This window comes from Epargyreus clarus, unplaced genomic scaffold, assembly GCF_041222505.1.
Source record: "Epargyreus clarus isolate Ecla_fem2 unplaced genomic scaffold, WU_Ecla_fem_2.2 ptg000012l, whole genome shotgun sequence".
NCBI classification, from domain to species: domain Eukaryota; kingdom Metazoa; phylum Arthropoda; class Insecta; order Lepidoptera; family Hesperiidae; genus Epargyreus; species Epargyreus clarus.
In genome coordinates this window covers 5,832,031-5,855,105 of record NW_027332220.1, presented here as the reverse complement: position 1 = coordinate 5,855,105, position 23,075 = coordinate 5,832,031, and the positions used below count along the sequence as shown (strand labels likewise).

At 39.0% G+C, this 23,075-nt stretch overlaps 3 protein-coding genes across 4 annotated transcripts in view; 1 reads left to right on the top strand and 2 right to left on the bottom strand.

Moving 5' to 3' along the window:
- Positions 1 to 23,075, top strand: part of LOC140746216 (uncharacterized) — a 487,763-nt gene that overhangs the window by 311,593 nt on the left and 153,095 nt on the right. The gene's annotated exons all lie outside the window — the stretch shown is intronic.
- On the bottom strand, positions 15,583 to 16,503 carry LOC140746478 (uncharacterized). Its single transcript, XM_073078630.1, has one exon. The coding sequence runs from the start codon at positions 16,501 to 16,503 to the stop codon at positions 15,583 to 15,585; it is 921 nt and encodes a 306-aa protein (XP_072934731.1).
- On the bottom strand, positions 18,772 to 20,502 carry LOC140746477 (uncharacterized). Its single transcript, XM_073078629.1, has one exon. It carries the CDS (start codon positions 20,500 to 20,502, stop codon positions 18,772 to 18,774), a length of 1,731 nt encoding a protein of 576 aa, XP_072934730.1.

Genomic DNA, 23,075 nt, shown 5'->3' with positions numbered 1-23,075 from the left:
TTTAATGGTATATTTTTTATGGATCCAAGTAGAAAATAACCAAGCAGTCCACTGATAGTGTTTAATACCGTAAATACACATCTGCAACCTGCTCCATACAGAGCAGGGAACATCTTGAAGGTGGTAGAACCCTCTATGGTTTGATTCATCACCTACATATTATATCTACCTTAAAACAACAGCGTTAGTGTAACTTCGTCCTCATGTTTAGCAACGCATGTTGCCAATCTCAGGTAGGATTTTAATCTTATCTGGAATTGATTGCATATGTCCTTTGGCGGCAGTAGCCACTTACCATGAGGTGGCGTACATGCTCGTCTGCTACTTAGTAGCGGATTGTTGCGAAGTAGTTTTAATACTAACTTATTAATTAAAAAAAAAACAAAGTTACTCCATATTAACAACTTGATCAGTGATAAAAACTAGCGAAATCAGAATGATTTCAGTGTCGTGCCATCATGTGAATAATCATACTGATAAATAAAGGGAGTGGGAAAAGAAAACAATTAAGTATATCAAGTCTGTCTAGACATTGAATTATTGGCCCGGTTTGTATACGTAACGTTACAACATGACAAATGATCGTAATTAACTAAAAGTATCTAAAGGTTTTCTCGCAGAAATAATAGGGTGACTTGCCCGGTCACAGGCGCTTATGGTGGAATTAGTTGTTTAATTACGAGTGCTGTGTTTTTAATGTTGCTTTGTTACTTCCTGATTAATATATATTTTTTTTATAATATAGGAGTAACAGACGAGCATACAGTCCACTTGATGGTAAGTGTAATGGACATCTGTAATCAACCCCAGATAGAATTATATATGAGGTCAGCCAAATATATGCTGCTACCCCTGAGGACTAAGCTGAAAAGCTTCGGAAAAGTATGTCAACCAAACCAATCCATTCAGTTTCTGCCGTCTTCAATTTCCTTCGTGGATCAACTATTTATTTGTATATTTGAAGGTGGTAGAACCCTTTGTGGTTCGACTACGGAGACATCACTCTTGTATCATCAATAACAACAGTGTTATTGAACCGCTGCTGTGTCGTGGTTTGAAGAGTGTGGTAAAGGAACATGCGTAACCGAGGTGTCAAACTTAGTCCTCAACTGTGGTCTCGCATGTATTTTGTGACCGATTTCAGGTAAATCTCCAATTTTATCAGGAGTTGCTTAGATGTCCATAGACAGTACCCACTTACCATCAGACTTCATGCTCGATTGTTCTTCAAAATAAAAAACAAACTTAATAAAACTCTTAAATATTCTGTAATAACTTCCCTAATAAAGCAAGGTGGAATCACCTTTATCACAGGAACGAAATATTCCCACGGTTACGCTTTCCAATTAATCGAAAATCCAATTAAGGACTTAACACGTTCAATGCCGATTTATCGACGATTTTCATCCGTGTATCAAACGTTTCGTTTGCGTTTTTTGTAAAAATTGTACGTTGTTGTTGACTAATGAAATGAAATGTACACGGTTGTGTAAGAGTACTGGAAACTAATTTAATTCCATGTATTTTTAGTTACAGAAAGAATTCGATTAAAATTGAAGATCTCTCTCTCTCTCTCTCTCTCTCTCTCTTTTGTACTGTTGGAGTAGAGGGCGCCACAGGAAATGCGGGTATACTAATTGTTGTGGACCAAACGATGATTGGGTTATAACCACGAAAAGATTAGAAAGCAATATTTAAGGAAATTTATTTTCGACTCCAAATATAACTTGACAAGGCTCTTTGACAACTCAAAACTATTATAAGAAAATAACAATCATAGACAAATTATAAAACAATACAGATAATATAAAAGGGAATACACAATTATATAAATTCAACTACGCGTCGCCTACACTAATTATTCTTGTTATTTTAATTAAAGTATCATCGATACTTAGAGGACATCATGGTACATAGTACATGGTACATGGGACATGATCATAGATTCATTGGTACTCCTGAGGATTAAGATGATCGTCACTTTATACGTAGTCTAAATAGTAATGGTGGTGGTACTTACCCAGTTAAACTACATTGGTTCTATAGCATCTGATAAGGAGTAAGACAGGCGAATTATAGTTTTCGAAGTAGTACACACGCGATTTTTATTCGGAGGGTATGATAAACTATCGGTGTCAGCTGCTATTATTGGACATCAGTTATTTAAACTGACCTATATTTCTGTGGTGGAGCAAGGTGTCCCACCAATGTGCATCAGAGCAGCATAGTGGAATCCAGGCTACCCCAAGACATGCAAAAGAATTCTGTCCAGCAGTGGGATATTATAATTGAAGCCATAATGACCTCTCACTGTTTCATAAAACATTTCTTGACCTTTTATTTCATTAAAATTACAGACACCAATACACATATCATAAAAACCAATTAATATTTAATGTCAAAGTTTGTATACTGGCTGTTAATCAATAGGAAATTCATATCAAACTACGGTTCAGATTCTGACGAACTATAAGTATACTTGACTTGGTGGGCGAATCTTACGGGCTTGCGAGCACGGGCGAAATTATTTCGGTATTAAAAAAGTTTGCGTTATTCTGTTAACTTAGTTCATATGCTGGAATATTTTGGATTTTATAACCGTCGAAAAAACTATCTAGATACCGTTGGATGTGTTATTCATAGCTTAGGTAAGGAATGAAATGAAATGGAATATATTTATTTTTTGTATAGGCCAACGACGGCACTTACAAATTGTCAGGTACAATATTTTTCTTAAACTACTACCGGATCGGAAATTTTATTTATGACAAAAATGTCAAATAATAAAAAAGGGATAAGACCTAAGACTATCTATTCTCAAAAGTTCCTTTTTACGATATTCCTAAACAGGTTTTTTACAAATATCAAAATGATCATGATACAAAGTGAACCTATTTAGTTTAGATGAACATAAAAGGGGAGAAGTTCATCCTTAACTGTATACGGACACTGATCTTTAGATTGTTTTATTGACTTGATTGAATTTGTTAAAACAAGCATACAATGTGTCAGGTGGTAAGTGGTTCCTAACACCCATGGACATTAGTAAATAACTCAACATAATAAAATGTTTCGGACTGAACTTGATCATAGATGCGTTGCTACTCCTAAGGACCTTTTTTACAAGGGAACCTTCATAAGGTACCCCATGCCGTGGGAGCGACACGAGGTTATGTGGGATTCTTACCGCACTAAAACCCCCCCGGTAGCCCTTCTCGGCGCTGCATAGAGGACTCCGGGATCTCCAAAGAAACGCAACCGGAGTCCTCTTAGCGCATTGCCCCGTCGGGCTCCGCCCAGGTGAGCTTGACGCTCGCCACACCGTCTGGTGTGTACGACGGTATGCGACCACACATACAGCCGTCCTTCCCGGGGTCACTGATGGACGGTTCGAGGTCCCACTCTTGCCACGCGCAACCCCGGAAGCCCCCTTTTAGTCGCCTCTTACGAGAGGCAGGAGATACCGTAGTCCTATTCTACACGACCTCCACATCCCATCAAAAGAAAAGAAAGAACTGCTTATTCTCTATATAGGTTCCATTTAAATGAACATTTTTATCTGCAATTATTTAACATTTTTAACCATTGTAATAGTGTCTAGAGAAAGTTTGAGTTAAATTAAAAATCTGGTGAGTTTGTCTTGGCACTTCATTCTTCAAACCCCGGTTTCACTTCGAGCTCGTGGAAGAGGAATCTTAATGTCCAGGAAATAAAGACTTTAATTTCTCGTCTTAGGATGGAAAAACATAAATAATGGGGTCAACCAGCCGCAGCTGAGGGTGTATCCTCATTTAATTTTGTAAAATCGGTTTTACTCGTAAATTGTGATAATTTACAGTTTTCATCAATACTTTGAAAGATAGTAGAACTGTGTAGCATTACCATGAGTTTACAATAGTATTACTCGCTAGCGACTGCGTAAAATAAATGTATGAAAAATTGTACAGCGCCTCCGGTGGTTACTCGTAGAACTAAAATCCGTAGTGGCGTAACTCGATACGTAAAAAACCTATCGAAATCAAATCGCTAGCGAATGTCATTGTGATCTATTGCCATACAAATTCGGTCCCATGAGTCATTATTTGACAGACGTTGTCAAGAAATACCGTAACGATAGTAGTTATGTTATTCACTAGCAAAATGACAATAGTTTTCTATTTACAATTTCTATAGTGGCGTTTCTATGCCAACTCATGGTAGTGCTACTGGTAAAGTTTCGCTACATCTTTTCTTACGTAAAGTATTTGCTTTTCGAGGGAAGACACAAGATGGGGACGCTGGCTTACTTAAAAATAAACTATCGTAGTTTATAGGAACACTACTAGCTTTTATATATAATACATTACTAGCTTTTACTTGCGATTTGATAACTTAGTTCATCAAGATAAAAGATAAGTGTGTTCTTATTTGTCCTTTAGAAACGTTATTTTATTCAGCATAAAGGCATAGTAAGGAACCATGTTCTTGTCTGAACACTGACAGCGTATACACAAAATTTCACGACAATCGGTTATTTAGTAAGACGTGAATAGTAAACAAAAAATCTCACATTCAAATTTATAATATTAGTTTTTTTTTTATAATATAGGAGTATCAGACGAGCATGCAGTCCACCTGATGGTAAGTGGCTCCTGCCGCCCATGGATATCTGTAATCAACCCCAGATAGGACTAGATATTCCTACCTGAGGTCGGCCACAGATGCGCCGCTACCCATAAGGGCTAAGCTGGAACGCCTCGGAAAAGTCTATCTCCCTTTTCAAACCCTTCAAAATGGAACACAGCAGCGCCTAACACTGGTGTTAGTAGATAGAAATAAATGTGGCGGTGGTGGCGCCCGAGTCGAAACACAAAGGGTTCTACCACTTTCCAATATTATATATATATAGTTGAGATTATATACGCAAGGATACGCAATATAAATAACTCATATACCGTTCAAAGCAGAATAAATGAGAGTAAACCCAAAGGAAATAGAACAAAAGCGAAGAATCAGGCTGCCGAAGTAACGGCGTGCAAATTTGCATTATCTCCCAACTTGTTGAGGCATTTCTGTTCGAGGAATTTCAGTCAATAGGCACCGAGTAGAAGCTTTTTGAATTTTTATTCAGTACAACGTTCTGGTTATTGTTTTGTAGATTTCTCATCTTAGTATCGGTTTTTGTGGTTATGTGTGTGTTTTTATTGTCTATGAATTATAATTATTATTCTTATATTTATATATATTGAAGTAAGCAGTGATAGCCCTGTGGATGAAACACGGCCTTCCAATAGAAGGGTCCGAGTTTCAAATCCCAAGTACCTCTGATTTTTCAAAATTATGTGCGTATTAGAAATTAATTATCACTTGATTTGGTGAAGATAAACATCTTGATGAAACCTGCATACCTGAGAGATCTTAAGAAAATCTCGAAGGAATGTGAAGTGTACCAATTCGCATTTAGCCAGCGCGATGGACTATGGCCGTATCCTTTTCATTCTGAAAGCCTTCTGAAAGAGTAGACCCGTGTTTCGCAGTGGAACAGTAATGAGGTGATGACGAATGATAATTACTTTATCTTTATCAAGTTTTAAAAGTATTGAACCATAAGAAAATATAATTTACTTTTCCTTTACTTTGTAATAATAAATTCAATCCAAATTTAGATATACCCTTTGAAATAGCTGAAGCGAAAGTATTTAAGTGGAGTTTCTTACAAAGAGATATAAATAAAGCCACGTCTTCCTATCGTCAGGGTCGTAAGTTTTGTACTATCGTTTCAGATTTAGTTCTCTGTTAACAACCTTCATGTAAAAGAAAAAATATATAATTTAAAAAAGACGCTTTCTACAGTCACAGCTCGACATGAAGATTCTCTATGTGGGTGGGTGCCTTGGACGCGCACAAAGATGAATACATAAACAAACAGATCCAAAACAGATATCCAAATTCATCATTCAGATTTATGTCTGGCTGGGGATCGAACCCGAAAATCTTTGCGTGTCAGAACAGTATCGTGACTAGTATGATGTTGTAATAGCAGCCATTGAAGTAAATGCATTGTGAGTTTTTTTTGTAAGGTGGTAGAACCCTTTGTGGTTCGAAACTGGCGGCACCACCGCCACACCCATTTCTGCCTAGTAACAGTAGTGTTAGACGCTGCTGTGTTCCGTTTTGAAGGGTGTGGTAAGGGAGACATACTTTTCCGAGGCGTTCCAGCTTAGTCCTCAGGGGTAGCGGCGCACCTGGGGCCGACCTCAGGTAAGAATATCTAATCCTATCTGGGGTTCATAACAGATGTCCATGGGCGGCAGTAGCCATTTACCATCAGGTGGACTGCATACTCGTCTGCTATTGCTCTATATTATAAATAGAAATATCTAAAAATTACGATTCAATAGATAAAGCGTCGAAAAATGTGATTTCTTGTATGTTGACCCCCATTTTTTCAACTTTTTCGTTATCGGTATCTGTTTTTACAGCGGCTACTGCTATGCATATCTATTATGGTTCAGGAGGTAGAGCCCTGTGACAGACGGACAGACACCTGAGTAGGATTCTGATTTTACCCTTTGGGCACGGAACCCTAAAAATATTGTATGAATAGTGTCAAAGTAAATATAATATACTATTACGAGTAATAACGTAGTCGTTGTCGATGCTTCCCCGCAATTCTTCCTCATTGTTCCTTGATTCTCCAATTTCCTACGCGGAAGTTTCTTATGTGCTCATTGTGTGTCGGATGTCTTTGAAGTCGTTTGCTCATGTTTCTCTGTGACGACGTTATCTCACACATATTACGTACAGTATTTCGCATGTCTTTTGTGTATCGGACTCTTCTCCAGACGACACGGCATGGTACCAGCAACAAAAAATATCATCATCAACCCATTAGTGTTCTATTGCTGGGCACGAGTCTCCTCTCAGAATGAAAAATATTAGGACATAGTCCACCGCGCTGGCCAAGTGCGTATTGGTGGACTTCACATAACTTTGAATACTTTTTTTTCTTCTTTTAATTCGTAGATATTCAGGTTTTCTCACGATGTTTTACTTCATCGTTTAAGCGATAATTAATTTTTAATATGCAAATAACTGAAGGTGGTAGAACCCTTTGTGGTTCGACTCCGGCGGCACCACCGCCACACCTATTTCTACCTAATAACAGCAGTGTTAGGCGCTGCTGTGTTCCGGTTTGAAGGGTGTGGTAAGGGAGACAGACTTTTCCGAGGCGTTCCAGCTTAGTCCTCAGGGGTAGCGGCGCATCTGTGGCTGACCTCAGGTAGGAATATCTAATCCTATCTGGGGTTGATTACAGATGTCCATGGGCGGCAGTAGCCACTTACCATCAGGTGGACTGCATGCTCGTCTGCTACTCTTATATTATAAAAAAAAAAAAAAAAAAAAAAAAACTTTAAAAAAATAGAGGTGCGTGCCTGGGTTTTGAAGCTCGGATCCTTCGATCAAGCCGCCGAGTCTCTTAACCACTGCTTTTACACAACATTAGTGGGAGCATAGTTCTGTGATATTGTTCCGCACATTGTCTCATTGGTCCGGCACGACGCCGACATGTCGTAGTCGGCTGATATGTCGTTGGCGACAGCGGTGTGTTAGTGTCTTGCCATCTTTATACAGGGTGAATTTTTCGAATTATAAATAGCAAAACTGCTGAAAGGAGTTACGAGGCCGATTTTGATAAAAACTAATGCTTCAATGAAATAAAAAAAATAACTAAACTTAAACTGCGTCATTCGAATTTAAAAAAATCTACGATATCGACAACTACTTGCCATAGTCCGCGACCGTTGCCGATCGTCAGCGACTGTCGGCAGCACCAGTTGCTAGATATAAGAGATCTAAATAGTCCAAGTATATATAAAGGGAAGATATAAAGTACCATTTGCACCTAGTTGAGCTCGTTAGCCCCGCCTCCTCGTTCGAAGGTAGCGAGGGGTAAGAGTAAATAGACGTAGAGATATTTGCTAATACTTTTAGATAACGGTCACTTTGTTCTAACATATAGCGCCTAAGGTGTTGAAGGACGAGAGTTATTTCTATAGAATAAAATAGTAGAATATCTATTTAGGGTCTTCAAATACGAGTAACTTAATATGTAAAAGTTGTTAATGAATATTTTAATGACAAGTAATGCACGGAACACATATATCTGATTTACTAAATAGCGCTAAAAGTTTAAATTTAAATTATTTTTCATTGTTTATCATAATTTGTAACTGTTTGTAATTGTGGTGTTTGTTTGTAATTTGACAATAATTTGTAATTATTGTTGTAATTTTATTTAGATATAAGAATATTTGTCATCATTTATATGTCAATATTTGGTACAGTAAGCGTTGTTCCCAAAGTGTAAATATCCAATATTGTAATCCTTACTGACAAATGAATAAATGATTATGATTATGATTATGGAAAGCAACGTGCCTGTGATCGGTTTAAGGTAGAATCTATTCAATATAGAATCACAGAAGTCTAGGGCAGTGATCGTTTATCATCAGGTGGACTGCATGCTCGTTTGCTACTCCAATGTTATAAAAATGTTGCTAAGCAGTATTAAGTACAGAAGAGCTGAGATGATCGGCACAAAGCATTTCAATGTTGGTCTCAGATTTAGCAACTCATATATGGCCCAGGGCTACTAGCAGTGATTCAGAAACTCGGCCTCTCGATCAAGGAGCTTTTTTTTTTTTTTATTAAGCAGACGTGTTGCAGGCACCAGAGGAGTCGCCAATGCACAGCCGGAGCTTTGAAGGAGAGCTCTTTTTGCACCTTTTTTGAGTCCAAGACAGGCACGCAGTTCTGATTTTTCAAAGTTATGTGCGTATTACAAATTAATTATCATGTGCTTAAACGGTGAAGGGAACATGGACACCCGAAAGATTTATATAAAAAGTCTGAAACGTATGTGAAGTCTACCAATACGCACTTGGCCAGCGCGGTCGACTATGGCCTAATCCTTCTCATTCTGAAAGGAGACCCGTGCTGAGCAGTGGGACAATAATGGATTGATGATAATGATGATGATGGTCGAAAATAAGACTATATACCTATTTGGAGTATGTGGGACCATTCAAGCGTAACGCCCTTATTTCTTCTACTTCATACTAAATTTCTCATGAAAGCCATAATCTCTTAAATTTGGTCATTGTCTTACAAATTTAATTACACAGTTTACACACGCATCACTTTATAAATAACTGTACGAAATAGGCAAATACATTAAAACAGCTATAAACCACAACCCCATAAATAAACCCAACAAACTCATTTTATTAAGTAATTCGAGTCATGTAAGCAGAGCCGGATTTGAAGGGTAATGAAGAAATTGAGGCTCTGTGACAAGCAAGGATGGGGAGGCCCCTAATCATTTTCCACATTTGTTTATGTAAGTCTGTCAAAAGTTTACTGCCCACAAATAAAATTATTTCAACGTTGGTAAAACTTATACTCTAACACTGAATACACACTTAATACTGAAAAAAGAACTTATAAGTTGCCTGGTTACTGGTTCGTCGAAATTTGGATATTTCTTCTTTATTGTGAGAGCCTCTTTCTTGTAGGGGCCCTCTCTTGTGGAAGCCCCGGGGTATGGGCCCCGCTTGCCGTCGTCTAAGTGCGTCCCTGTATGTAAGGCGCGATATAAATTAAAACCATTCATTAATAAGTGTCGCCATAAAGCTCATGTTTCAAGTTTAATGTGCTCATCCTTCAGATGGATGCAGTAATGGGAATACTCTATACTTTATCTTTTTGTAATGAATTTTATAAAACTTCTTAGACTATCTGCTCCCGTGACGTCGCTTGTATTACTCATATTGCTGCGCTCATATTGGACACGCTGTTTACGCCATTATCCAACGAAATATATTGAACGCCGACTTCAGAACGTAGATACTGCGAACATGGGCAAATAACTAGCATGTAAAACAGGATTTCTACCAAAAGCCGATCACCGATGGGTGATTCTTTGAAACAGAACGCCACCGACTCATTCGTTTGGCTCAACTTTTTTTAAAGCTTTTATTTACTTTTTTACTCTTTGTTACATCAACCAAATGGACCTTCCTGGTACTACCTTTTAAAACTACGTATATTTAGTTTTAGTCTCCCTTTTTCTTGCTATATGATGGCGATGCATGTCACCATCACGTACAAGTTACATGATATTTTGTAATGCATAACATTTATATCACACAAATTATCCGAACTGTGATATGTTCCAAAAATACCGCTTAAATGTAGATTCGTCATCAACCCATTAGTATCCCACTGCTGGGCACGGGTCTCCTCTCAGACTGAAAAGGATTAGGCCATAGTCCACCGCGCTGGCCACTTGGCCAGCGCGGTGGACTATGGCCTAATACGCACTTGTATTGGTAGACTTCTATATCTTAGAGATTCATTTTTTTTAATCTCTCAGATATGCAGGTTTCCTCACGGTGTTTTCCTTCACCGTTTTAGCAATTGATAATTAATTACTAATACGCACATAATTTCGAAAAACCAGTTGTGCGTGCCTGGGATTTGAACCTCGGACCCCTCGATTAAGAGGCCGAGTTTCTTAACCACTAGGCTATCACTGACTATGTAGGTTATATTACTTATATCGTAGTCAAACATTTACTGTTGTTGTCATAGTAAAAAGAATTATGTAAATCGAACTAGTGGCACTTGAGTTAGAAGCGCACCACGAATATACAGAAAGATGAAAGTTGTGTCGAATAATTCGTAAGAGTAAAGATGTTTTAGCTAAGAAGTTTATTTGTTACCTAGGCCAATAAAATGTAACACAAAAGACACGAATTGTCGTGGGACACCCGTAAAGAATAAAGTTCCTGACACTTGTACATAATTTATAAAAGTGTATCGTTGTCAGGCTACCGAGGTCATTTTACATCTTTTACGCTGGATCTACATCGCCAAGTAGCGCTGTAAGGTTTAATATTCACGGAGCGTTTTTTTTCCTGCCTCCGTTTCTGACGTGGAATAGCTGTTTTGTTTCAAAACAATCAACATTCATGAGAACGCAGTTTTACGGGATTGAAGTCACCGCGGTTACGAAGTTAAGTAGACGGAAAGAGATTTATTTATGTTGTCCACCGTACTACTCCACCAAGTAAGGTTAAAAACTCACCGAGCGTTTTTCTTCCGGCCGTACATGTGGACTTGCGACCGCGCAATATGCTAACCGCATCACGTTACTTACTCGTTTACGTAAGTTTCGTATAAATATGAAAATGTAGTGAAGAACTTTTGACGTGACCACGTCTTATAATTCTATAGTTCTATAGATAAAAAACAGTCAAATCACACATCGCAATAAAGTCAAGCAGTCTTAAACGCAATAAGAAGTCGTTTTAAACAAGTAAAATAAGAAGTTATTGCGTTGCGTGATGTAAACTTTGCATTAAATATGTAAAGTTTACATCACGTATGCACATCACGCTGTTCGAACTTACCTTTCGCTCCGCTTGCACTTCCGAAGTTTCAACGTATGTAACTATGAAAGTAACTGGGAAAACACGTTGCCTTTGTAAGAAGCAGTGCAAATTAATTATTCAACTTAAGCTGCAAGTATTCTAAGTCTAAGCTAAGGAGTTTATCTGTTACCAAGGCAAGTAAAATAAAACAAAATAATTGCTTGTAAAAGACGCGAATTGTCGTGAGACATCTATTTAGAAGGTAATTCCTGGCGCCTGTACGTAATTAAAAAATCTGTCGTAGTCAGAATGCCGAAGCTAATTTACGTCTTTTGCAGCAGGACTGCTCCGCCAAGTAACTCTTTAAGGCCTTCAGTTCACGGAGCGTTTATTTTCCACCATTACGCGCCGACGCGGAATCGCAACACGCGTATAAACATGAAAATTTAGAAAGGAACTTCTTTCCAAAAATATCACAACAAAGTCACACAATTGTAAACGCAATAAGAAGTCGCTTTAAACAAGTAAAATTAGAAGTTATTGCGTTGCGGCCGCATTAAATCTGTAAAGTTTACATCACGTAAGCACATCACGCTGTTCGAACTTACCTTTCGCTCCGCCGAGCACTTCCGAAGTTTCAACGTATGTAACTATGAAAGTAACTGGGAAAACACGTTGCCTTTGTAAGAAGCAGTGCAAATTAATTACTCAACTTAAGCTGCAAGTATTCTAAGTCTAAGCTAAGGAGTTTATCTGTTACCTAGGCAAGTAAAATAAAACAAAATAATTGCTTAAAAAACGCGAATTGTTTTGAGACATCTATGAAGAAGGTAATTCCTGGCGCTTGTACGTAATTAAAAAATCTGTCGTAGTCAGAATACCGAAGCTAATTTACGTCTTTTGCAGCAGGACTGCTCCGCTAAGTAATTCTTTAAGGCCTACAGTTCACGGAGCGTTTTTCCGAAATTATCAAAACAAAGTCACACAATCTCAAACGCAATAAGAAGTAGCTTTAAACAAGTAAAATTAGAAGTTATTGCGTTGCGGCCCGCATTAAATCTGTAAAGTTTACATCACGTATGCACATCACGCTGTTCGAAGCACTTACCTTTCGCTCCGCCGAGCACTTCCGAAGTTTCAACGTATGTAACTATGAAAGTAACTGGGAAACACGTTGCCTTTGTAAGAAGCGCGGCCTCCAATTTAATTGTTAAACTTTTCAACTTAAGGTGCAAGTACTTCACATGTCTCGGTTTTAACGTAAATGTTGTCGGAAACTTACGTTATGTAGGGGTTAATTAACTTATATGACATAAACGTTTTCATTTTGTTGGTAATAACGCAATTTACTGATTTAGTTAAGCTGACTTAAGCGAGCATCGGCAATCGACTTCAGATAGAACTCCTGTTATACATGGAGTTGGTGGACTGCATTCTCATTTGCTGCTTCAATCATCAACAACAAATCACCATTCAAATTCGTACAAATTTGAAGGTGGTAGAACCCTTTGTGACTCGACTCCGGTGGCACCACCGCAATCTCTATTTCTGCCTAATAACAGATGTGTTAAATGGTGCTGTATTCTTGTTTGAAGCGTGTGGTAAGGGAGACATACTTTTCCGAGGCGTGGCAGCCTAGTCCTCAGGGGAAGCAGCGCATCTGTGGCCGACCTTATGTAGAAATATTTAATCCTATCTTGGGTTGTCCACGAGCGGCAGTAGCCACGTATCAGGTGGATTGCATGCTCGTCTGCTACTCCTATATTATAAAAAAGCCTAAAACAATCTAAACAACAAACAAAAGCCGTTGCAATATTATCCTGAATTAATTCGAGTTTCATATTGCCGGAACAAAATATAAAATTTCTTGCACGGAAGCATGTTTCGTGAACTTCGTGCTATTCTTTGAATATGAAATGTTTGCGCAACTTTCAGTATTTAAATTTGGGTATTTAAGTCCACCGCAGAATAACAGTTGCCACTTAAGTTTTTATTCCCAGTACGCTTTTAAAGTGCTATTGTTTTGTGCTAAGATGTTTTTGGAAAATATGTAGAAAGGACTTTCTATTTTTTTTAATATATTAGCAAAGGAGGATGTTCGTCTCCTGATGGTAAGTGCTACTGCCGCCCACGGATTGTAATCAACCACAGATAGGGTTACCTACCTAATTAGTCGTCCACAAATGCGTTGCTCCCCTGAGGATTAAGTAAAACGCCTTGCAAAAGCATGTCTCCTTTATAACACCCTTTCAACCATGATAAAGCAGTGTTTAACACTGCTGTATTAATGGAGAAGTAGAGTCGACCTACTAAAAATTCTACCACCTTCAAATGCCTAAGTTTTCTTTATATTATGCGCTAATGACATAACTTTGAAAAATCAGAGATACTTTGAGTATGCCTTGGATTCGAACCTCGGACGCCTCAACGGAGAGGCCTAGTATAACCACAACGCTATCACTGCAAACACTACTAATATTGGTGCTACAGTAGGTATTAAGTAGACAATTTGTAAGGAAAAGGAACCTCCTTTTCCTTACCAGATAATCATTGACCTACTAACGGTTAAGGAAAGTGAAATCGGCAATAAAACTTCCTTGCTTGAGAGGGCACGGTAAGTTGTCGGCCCCGGTTGTTATCGTTGGATAGCAGTCGTTTAACCTTGTTGGAGGACCTATGGGCGGTTTGAGGACATTCGACATGGTTAGGGCAATTACCCATACCTTACAAGTTGTACATTAGAGATATGGAGATAGAGCTATGGTTATACACTCCTGAAAAAGTTAAATAAAAGGTTCTTCGTGACGTGTTTTTGTTTTTCGTATTTTCAGAAATCTCAAGGCGATGATCAAAATGATGATTCTATAAGAATTCGGTTAAAAATATGTGCGCTATATCAGAAAGCCATAATGAAGAGTGACGTCATTAATCTAATGTAATTCGAACAAAATGTGTATGCAAATGTATGGTTGGAGTTTACTGGTTTAAAATTCAGTTGCAAGATTTACCCTTACACACATACGAGCAAAGCAAAGTACAAGTTTCTTAAAAGAGTTGCAGTCAAAAATTATTGACAGCCACACATAGACACCATGCATACACACAAATATACTATTCCGTTTTTGTTCAAACTTAAACCAACTCTCAGCTACGGTAACTCGAAATTATAACCACTGATGTTGGGGCTATGCGCCTTAATCCGCTGCTTTACGATACTGCAACGTGCTATTGTACCGCCTTATTAAGGCACATACACAATGAAGTGTTTTTTATATATAATTTATTCATTTTATTACCTTGCAAACATATTTTGTTAGGCAACCCATAATAACATGTGCTTATATTATTTAAAAAGATATAATTACAATGTCTGTATAAGTGGCAGATATACCAGAGAATTATTAGTAACCGATTAAAATATGAAAAATATCTATATACCCCATTAAAATGTTACAATTTTTGGTCCTTAGCGTACAGACGCAGACGCAATTTTACATTTTGTATGTCAAAGGGGGAGATTAAGATTAGGTCTCGGAGTATAATTACTACAACTAAAATGAAAATTTCAATGAATTATTTAAGACGTAAAGAAATGAGATAAATAACTGTTACATTTTTCCATTGAATGAGTTTAATCTGCAGAAATTAATAGATTTTCTAGACCAGAAAATTCTTCATAAGGATCGACTAGAAATATCTACGAGATATCTCAGGATAATGAAATAGTTTTCTATTGTCCTTTTCTTGACGGTCTATTGCCTTGTTAGTGAATTAAAGAATTGCAGAAAAAGTCTTTAAAGATATCTCTATAAAAAACTGGTCTCAATTAAGTTGTACTTTTTTATACTCATAGTTTATTCCAGTCACTATTTCTTGGCATTTATTTTATTCTGATTTAGTTCATGTGAAAACACTGTTTGTACTTTGTGGTATAAAACAATGGCTTTAAATTAAAGATGGTCTTAAGAATCACTAGTATAATCGAGTAGAAAGCGTGTTACAGTTCAGCGAAATAGGAACGTGCGGCGGGCGCGGTGGCTCGTATTTTCGAACTACTCACATTTTTTATATATTACTACCGCGCGGATCGTCAATCGCCCCACCTGCCGCGCCCCTCGCATGCCCTTTACAATTCTACCGTTAACATTCCCCACCCCAGTGCTGCTCAGCAGCACTCATTTGCAATGGGAATTCGTGCAATTCGCGTGGTAGATCTGGTTAGGTGACCGTTCTTGGTTTTAATTATTGCCACTCGTACCCGACCGTCCCTTCCGGGGTGTACTTGTTCAATGAGGCCCCTTGGCCACATGTTTCGGGGGCTGTCCGGGTCCAATATGTAAACCAAGTCGCCTGGCTGTAAAGGTCTCTGCTCCTTCGTCCACTTTCTTCTGGGTATCATGTCTGGGAGCACTTCCTTCACCCATCGCTTCCAAAACATATCCGACAATTGTTGTGAAATTCGCCATTGTTTACGATGGTAAAACTCATCACTAAATGTGCCTATCTGTGGCAAGTTGTATGATGTGCCCAAAAGGAAGTGGTTTGGAGTTAAGGCTTCTGTGCTACCTACTTCAACCGAAACGTGAGTCAAAGGGCGACTGTTTATGATGTTCTCCACCTCTGCTAGTAACGTCATCAGCGTTTCTTCCTTTGGCGCACGTTCTTTCAACACGACTCGCAGGGAGGTCTTTACAGATCGTATCAGTCTCTCCCATGCCCCACCCCAATGTGGACTGGCGGGGGGTATGAATGTCCATTTAGTGCCATGGTTCATTGCTCCATCGGCCAAAGCTTGCTGATCCATTTCCATAATAGACTTTCTTAGCTCTTTATCAGCCCCTCTTAAGTTCGTACCATTGTCTGTGTACATATGTGTAGGCCATCCTCGTCTTGCTGCCATCCGCCTCAACGCCACGATAAAAGAATCCGAGGTGAGTGTGGGCACTAGTTCGATGTGAACGGCTCTTATGGTCAAACATGTAAACAGAACGCCGTATCTCTTTTCATGGCGTCTACCGACCGTGACTTCCATGGGTCCGAACAGGTCTGCTCCACAATAGGAAAAAGGCCTTTGGTGGTGAGCCATTCTGGCTTCAGGTAAGTCCCCAAGTCTTGGTATTTCTGGCTTACATTTTCTTAGTCTGCACAACATACATTTTGACACCACACTCTTGACTGTCGGTCGCACCCTAATAATCCAATATTTCTGTTTTAGGTTATTGACAACCGTCTCCTGGTTACCGTGTGCAGCTTGAATGTGGTAATGTCTTACGATCAATCGTGTTATGTAATCTCGTCCATCTAAGATTGCAGGTCTTTTGTTTTCAGGTGCAACATCAGCGGCGGCGTCGATTCTTCCACCAGCGTGTAGGACTCCGTGTTCGTCGAGGTATGGCGACAGAGTAAGTAATTTACTACAGGTAGGTATATTCTTTTTATTTTTCAGCAGTGTTATTTCCATCCCAAATGATTGATATTGTGAATGACGTAACAACAGGAACTCAGCTCTATCTATTGCAGTGTCTTCACAACAGAAAGTATTTATTGTATCTTTAAATTTCTTATCTATTGCTTTCCTTACTTTGTCTATAAACATAATAACTCTGTATGTTGTTTTCAGAAGGCGCAACCAAGAAGAAAATCGGGTAGGCTCCGGAACAGGTAAGTTATTATCTTCTATTTGTATGGTACTAACACATTCCAGTGTAGAATTATCAATGTTCGCGCTTATGACGTCACGCGGCCATTCTTCTTCGTTACCTCTCAAAAAGGTAGGTCCATGTAACCATTCATTACATAACACTGAACAATCATAGTTTTCTCTAGTAGCAACGTCGGCTATGTTTTTATTTGTAGGCACGTATCTCCATTCACAACTCTGAGTGAGATCATCAATTTCCCCTAAGCGATTCGCTATGTATATTTTATAATTTCGAACGTCATTTCTAATCCAGTGTAACACTGTGGTTGAGTCGCACCAAAATATCCTTCGCGTCGCTGTCATCTTATGCTCTTTTGTAATTGTATCTGCCAGTCGGGCGGCCAGTAATGCAGATTGTAACTCCAAACGCGGCACCGTGATCGCTTTGTTTCCAGCAACTCGACTTCTACTCGATACAAAGGCTACACACACACGGTTTTCGTTAGTAATCCATCTCCAATAAGCCACTGCACAAATTGCTTTAGTTGAAGCGTCGCAAAATATATGTAGCTGTAGGTTTCTATAACAGTTGTGTGTACTTAATGCATTCACAACGTTATTATGCGCGGGCGCAGAACCGGTTTGATATGAACGCGGCGTAGCTGATACAGAATAGTTGTCCTTGGAGGGAAGTGTCCTTGGAGGGGGTGCTACATCTCGTAGCACAGGTAAAGGATTCGTAGCACTACGCGTAGCACTGTCTTCGGGTGGTTGCGAGGTACCTGGCTGAGGAGTAGGTTGACTCTCTGTCTCACTCGCTCTTAGCGTGGCGGCTGAGTAATGTCTTGGTAGGCGTATATCTTTAAGTGATTGTAATAAACAAATCCATTTTTGCCATCTTTCATATATATCATTAGGTATGCATTCATCCCAGTCTATTTTTATGCGCCAGGTATCTTGCAAAATAATCTTTCCGATGATAGTAAATGGTGTTAAAAATCCATACACATCAAAAATTGACATGACAACTCGTAAAATATCTCTCTTTGTAGGTCTTTGTTTTCCAGATATGATATTCTCAGGAATTTTATTAAATGACATTTCAAAGCCCATCGTGTCATCGCTTGGGTACCAGATAAGGCCTAGCGTGCGCTCGCCTTCATATTGTTGCCCGATTTTGAACTTTACAGCAGCACTACCGAGGTCCTCTTTTGGTATGCTGTCGAGTACTGCTAAACTGTTGCTAGTCCAGTTGCGTAATTTAAAGTTTCCTTTCTTATGAATGTGCCTAATCTCTTTTATAAGTTTTATAGCGGTCTCTTCATCTGGTAGGCTGTCGATGTAATCATCCATGTAGTGTTGACTATATATAGCGGCAGCTGCTGATGGCATGGAAGATTCAAAACGGCGTGCGTTTTTATTTTTTATAAATTGCGCTATAAATGGCGAACAATTAGCTCCAAAAATTAGGGATGTCATGACATAGGTCTTAATTTTATTATCTTCTGTATCGCACTTTTCAGAGATCATATTTGTGTCACTTATATTTTCAGGATTTTCTCGAAAAATAAATCGTAGTGAGTCTCGATCTTCTGGACGGATTTTTACTCTTAAAAACATGTCTTTAATATCTGCTGCCACGGCTATTCTATTTTCTCGGAACCGTAACATTATTCCAAATAAAGACATCAGTAGATCCGGACCCTTTAGTAACTAGTCGTTGAGAGATAGCCCTGCGACCTTGGATGCGGCATCAAAAATTACTCGCAATTTCTTCTTATTTGGATTTTCTAAACCGAAATGTGGTAGGTACCAGGTCTTTGGTGTAACTTCAGGATCCTTGAGTTCTTCTGCGTAATTATTCTCTAACAGGTAATGTATTCGTTCTTTATACTTCTCTGCGTATTCTGTACTTCTTTTCATCTTAAGTTCTACTCCTTTCAATCTAGACAGTGCGTGGGAGTACGTGTCAGGCATTACGCTATTCGTATCCTTCCAGGGCAAGCCGACATACCATTTGCCATCAACGAACGTGGAAGTTTTTTCCAGATGTTCCCAGGCCCGTTGATCCTCTGAATTCTGGCGAGGCTTAGAAGCAGAAATACCCATGGATTCTATTGAGAACGAGCGACGTACTTCTTCGTGTAGGTCATTTAAATTTTCAGGAGCGGATCCATCATCGGTGATGAACAGCGTGGAGTGGTGATCGACTGGTGATGTAGACGATTTCATCAGTTTTCCGTGCAAGCACCATCCCAGTGGCGTACGAGTGGCATAGGGCTCAGTTGGACTACCGGTCACCGTTTCCAGAGGTAACATTAAATGATAATTATCCTGGCCTATTAATATTTCAGGTTTTAATTGTCCCGTACACAGTTCATCTCTAAGGTCACGTAAGTAATTATGTTTTTCGTAATTTACATTATTTAAATTTTGACTAGGTAAGTTTAGTTCAGTTACACTACGCGCACAGATAGTATACATAGTTCCCTGTTTATTAGATATTGTAACATCTACTAATTCCGTTTCGCACATCAGTCCCGTATCGCCCCACGCGCCTCTAGCATGCAATATTTGTTTGCGTCCACGCAGCGCCAGCCGCGCGGCGAGCGTAGCACTTATCAAGGTCACTGTGGAACCACTGTCAAGGAGCGCGGTAGCACTAATTACACCGTTAGGTCCATGAATGTTTATCTTTACAACTTGTAATAACACTGCACAATTGTCCGACGTTATATGCGTAACTATATCACTCTGTACGTTAGTCTGCGAGCTTGTTTCGGAAATATTATTGTTTTTAGTGTCTATCACTTGCACAACCGCTGCACCGTTTTGACGCGAACTAGGTACGTAATGCAATAAGCGATGGTGGGGCTCGCCGCAGGAGTCGACGTCACAGGCGGCGGCCAGGCACGTCTGCCGGTCATGATGCGATACTAAACACTTGTAACAAATACCGGCGCGCTTAACGTAGGCCCATCGATCTTTACGTAAGGATTTTTTAAATTTCTTACATTCCGGCAACTTATGTTTTGACGCGCGACAGAATCTACACTTATCGTCCGAATTAAGAGTTGATTGCGAAGTTTGTAACAAAACAGTATGCGACTGATTATAATTATTTTCACTGTAATATTTACGTTTATTGTCCGTTTTAGTGTTTAATAAATTAGCACTGCACGTAGATATTTTAACCGCTTCGTCGCTGAGGAAATCCGACAAAATATCCATTCTCGATTTGCCGCCAGTGATGATGAGTGGATAACTGTAGTCCGCCCACTTGGACAGTAGTACTGTAGGTAACTTTGAGAGTACTATATTTGCTACATTCACTCCCTGCAGGTACTCCTCGCGGCGAAGTGCACGAACTGCTGCGACATAGTTCTTTACTTTTATTGAAAATGCCACTATATCTCTATGGTATTCGTGAGACATTGAATTCATCTTCTTAACCCTTTATATCCCCGTGTGACATTACTGTAACAAACCAGATATATCCTAAGAAATCCTTAAACGTGCATTTTATTCCGTTTTACGTCAATGTATCACGTCAGTAACAAACCTCTCTATGCATTTTAGTGTATACTTCCTACATTAGACGGCGTTACATGTTTCAAAATTCGTACGAATTTTACTTCGCGCCAATTTGTGACATTTGTTAATGAGTGAAAGTTATAAATTGAGAAAAAAATAAAAAACGATACAAATTGCATATTTGTGCTGTGTTATTAGTAGGTAAGTTTATTACTTTTGTTTATTATTGTTAGTGATGCATAATATTTCGTAACTATTGAGTTATCCTCGAATTATTGTTTGTAACATTTCTGTAACATTGCGTGATAATGTTCCTTGAGTGCAGTACTTTGAATTTTATTTATTTTTTTGTCAGGATGGCTTCCCGAAGACTAGGTGATGAAGAAATTGAGCAATATCTTTTCAATTATGACGATAGTGAAGATGGTTTTGGTGATGACGACGACAGGGTTGCCGACCCTGATTTTATACCCAATCTTGAGTTACTCTTGGATGATGAAGCTGGTGAAGAGATTTCGGAAGTTGACATTGATAATATCATTGATTACTTAGAGCATATTGAAGACAATTCCCAACGCCTACCCACTGATTTAGCAAACCCTCAGCCCGGACCCTCAGTACGCCGTCAAGCTAGACCAAAATTGAATATACGCTGGAGACGGAAAAATTTAGAAGTGAATGAACAACAAACTCGTTTTATCGGTAATGAAACCTTACCATCAGAATTTTTAGAACTTGACACACCTATACAGTTATTCCTAAAATTATTTCTCCAAGAATTGTTTGAAGATATCACCAACCAAACCAATCTCTACATCGTTGAGAAAGATCCCAGCATGACTTTTAGGGTCACTATAACAGATATACAGCAATAGTATATATCATGTCTTTAGTGCAACTGCCCAGGGTAACCAAACATTGGAATGCCAATATAGGAACCCACTAGTTAGAGATAAAATGCCAGTAAACAAATTTGAAAAGATCAGACAATTTATCCATTTTAACGACAATACAAAAAATATCTCTCGCGACCATGCTAATCACGGCCGATTATTCAAGACTCGACCAATTGTGACAAAACTAAATGAAATATTTTTGAGTGTGCCTTTTGAAAATTACCTATGTGTTGATGAGCAAATTTGCTCCACCAAAGCCAGACAAAATTTGAAAAGGTATAATCCGAAAAAGCCTCATAAATGGGGATACAAAATATATGTATTGTGTGGCGTAAGCGGTTTCGCTTATAAGTTTGAACCCGAAACAGGGGCAGAAAATGTAACTGGACCTAATGAGCCAGACTTAGGAGCCTCATCGAATGTAGTCGTAAGGGTCGTAAAAGGTAAAACGTAAGGGTCCTGCCCAATACATTCCACCACCAGCTGTCCGACAGGATCAAGTGGGCTCTGGCCTATATGGGCTGAAAAGATGATCCGTTGCAAATACCCAAACTGTGCTGGTGTCTCACAAACTATTTGTGAAAAATGTGGTATAGCATTATGTTACAATAAACAGAACAACTATTTCAAGGCGTTCCATACATCTTGAGGAAGAGTATGATACAGTGTAACATATCTGTCACATACCCCTTTTTTCATTTTTCTGAATTTCTAATTAAAAAATTTAAAAATTAAAAAATACATGTATTTTTATTAACTTAAACCTATCATAAATCAAAGTATTTGAAAAAAAATATTTTGTTGAGTTATAAAGGGTTAATATCCAATATTATTTTTGATAAGATCACTTCAGGGTTGCCAAACTGTAGTTCTAATGTAGACATTACTATTGTTGGTGAAGTAGCGGTAATTAATAGCGCTGAAACGGCCTCCTTTGCAGAACCACGTAGACATCTTCTTAATCGCCAAATATTCTCTCTCTCCGAGAAGTTGCACAGTGCGGTCGACTCTTCATAGGCCTGCTTGAATGCCAACCATTCCATAGGGTCTCCGTAGAATACTGGGAGGTCTCTAGGCGTGCTGATACGGCTGAGTAGATTAGCGTTTTGGCTAGTGGACACAGAAGTGGTGATTAATTCCCTTACTGCACTGACCAACTGCTGAACTGGACCTTCGGTGCCGACCGGTTCCGCCGGCGGGTTAAACAGAGGGCCATCAATAGTACCATGAGCGCTAGCTCTCTGCTTCTCCAGTTCTTGTTGACTCTGCTCTAACCACTTCTCAACGTCCTCTTCACGACTATGGTGATCACTCTCCGATGGGTGTGGACTGTATTGTTCATCAACTGCTGCTAGGTCCGCCGCTAATTTCTTTTCGATTAATTCCATTTGAATACGAGCCTTTTCCCTTGCTGCTTCTAACTCTAATCTCTTCTTTTGTGCTAGCATGGAAGATACTGACGATTTTTTCGACCGTTGTGATGTTTTTGACTCTCGATCCGAGGGTAACGGCACTTTTTGTTTCGTCTGTGTGTCTTTATTTTGCACTTCACTTTTCACCTTTCCATCGCTAACTGCATCTTTTTCT

Bases quoted from the DNA above. Each gene is read 5' to 3' on its own strand.
- LOC140746478 (XM_073078630.1), bottom strand. From the start codon at position 16,503: ATGGCTCACCACCAAAGGCCTTTTTCCTATTGTGGAGCAGACCTGTTC.
- LOC140746477 (XM_073078629.1), bottom strand. From the start codon at position 20,502: ATGAATTCAATGTCTCACGAATACCATAGAGATATAGTGGCATTTTCA.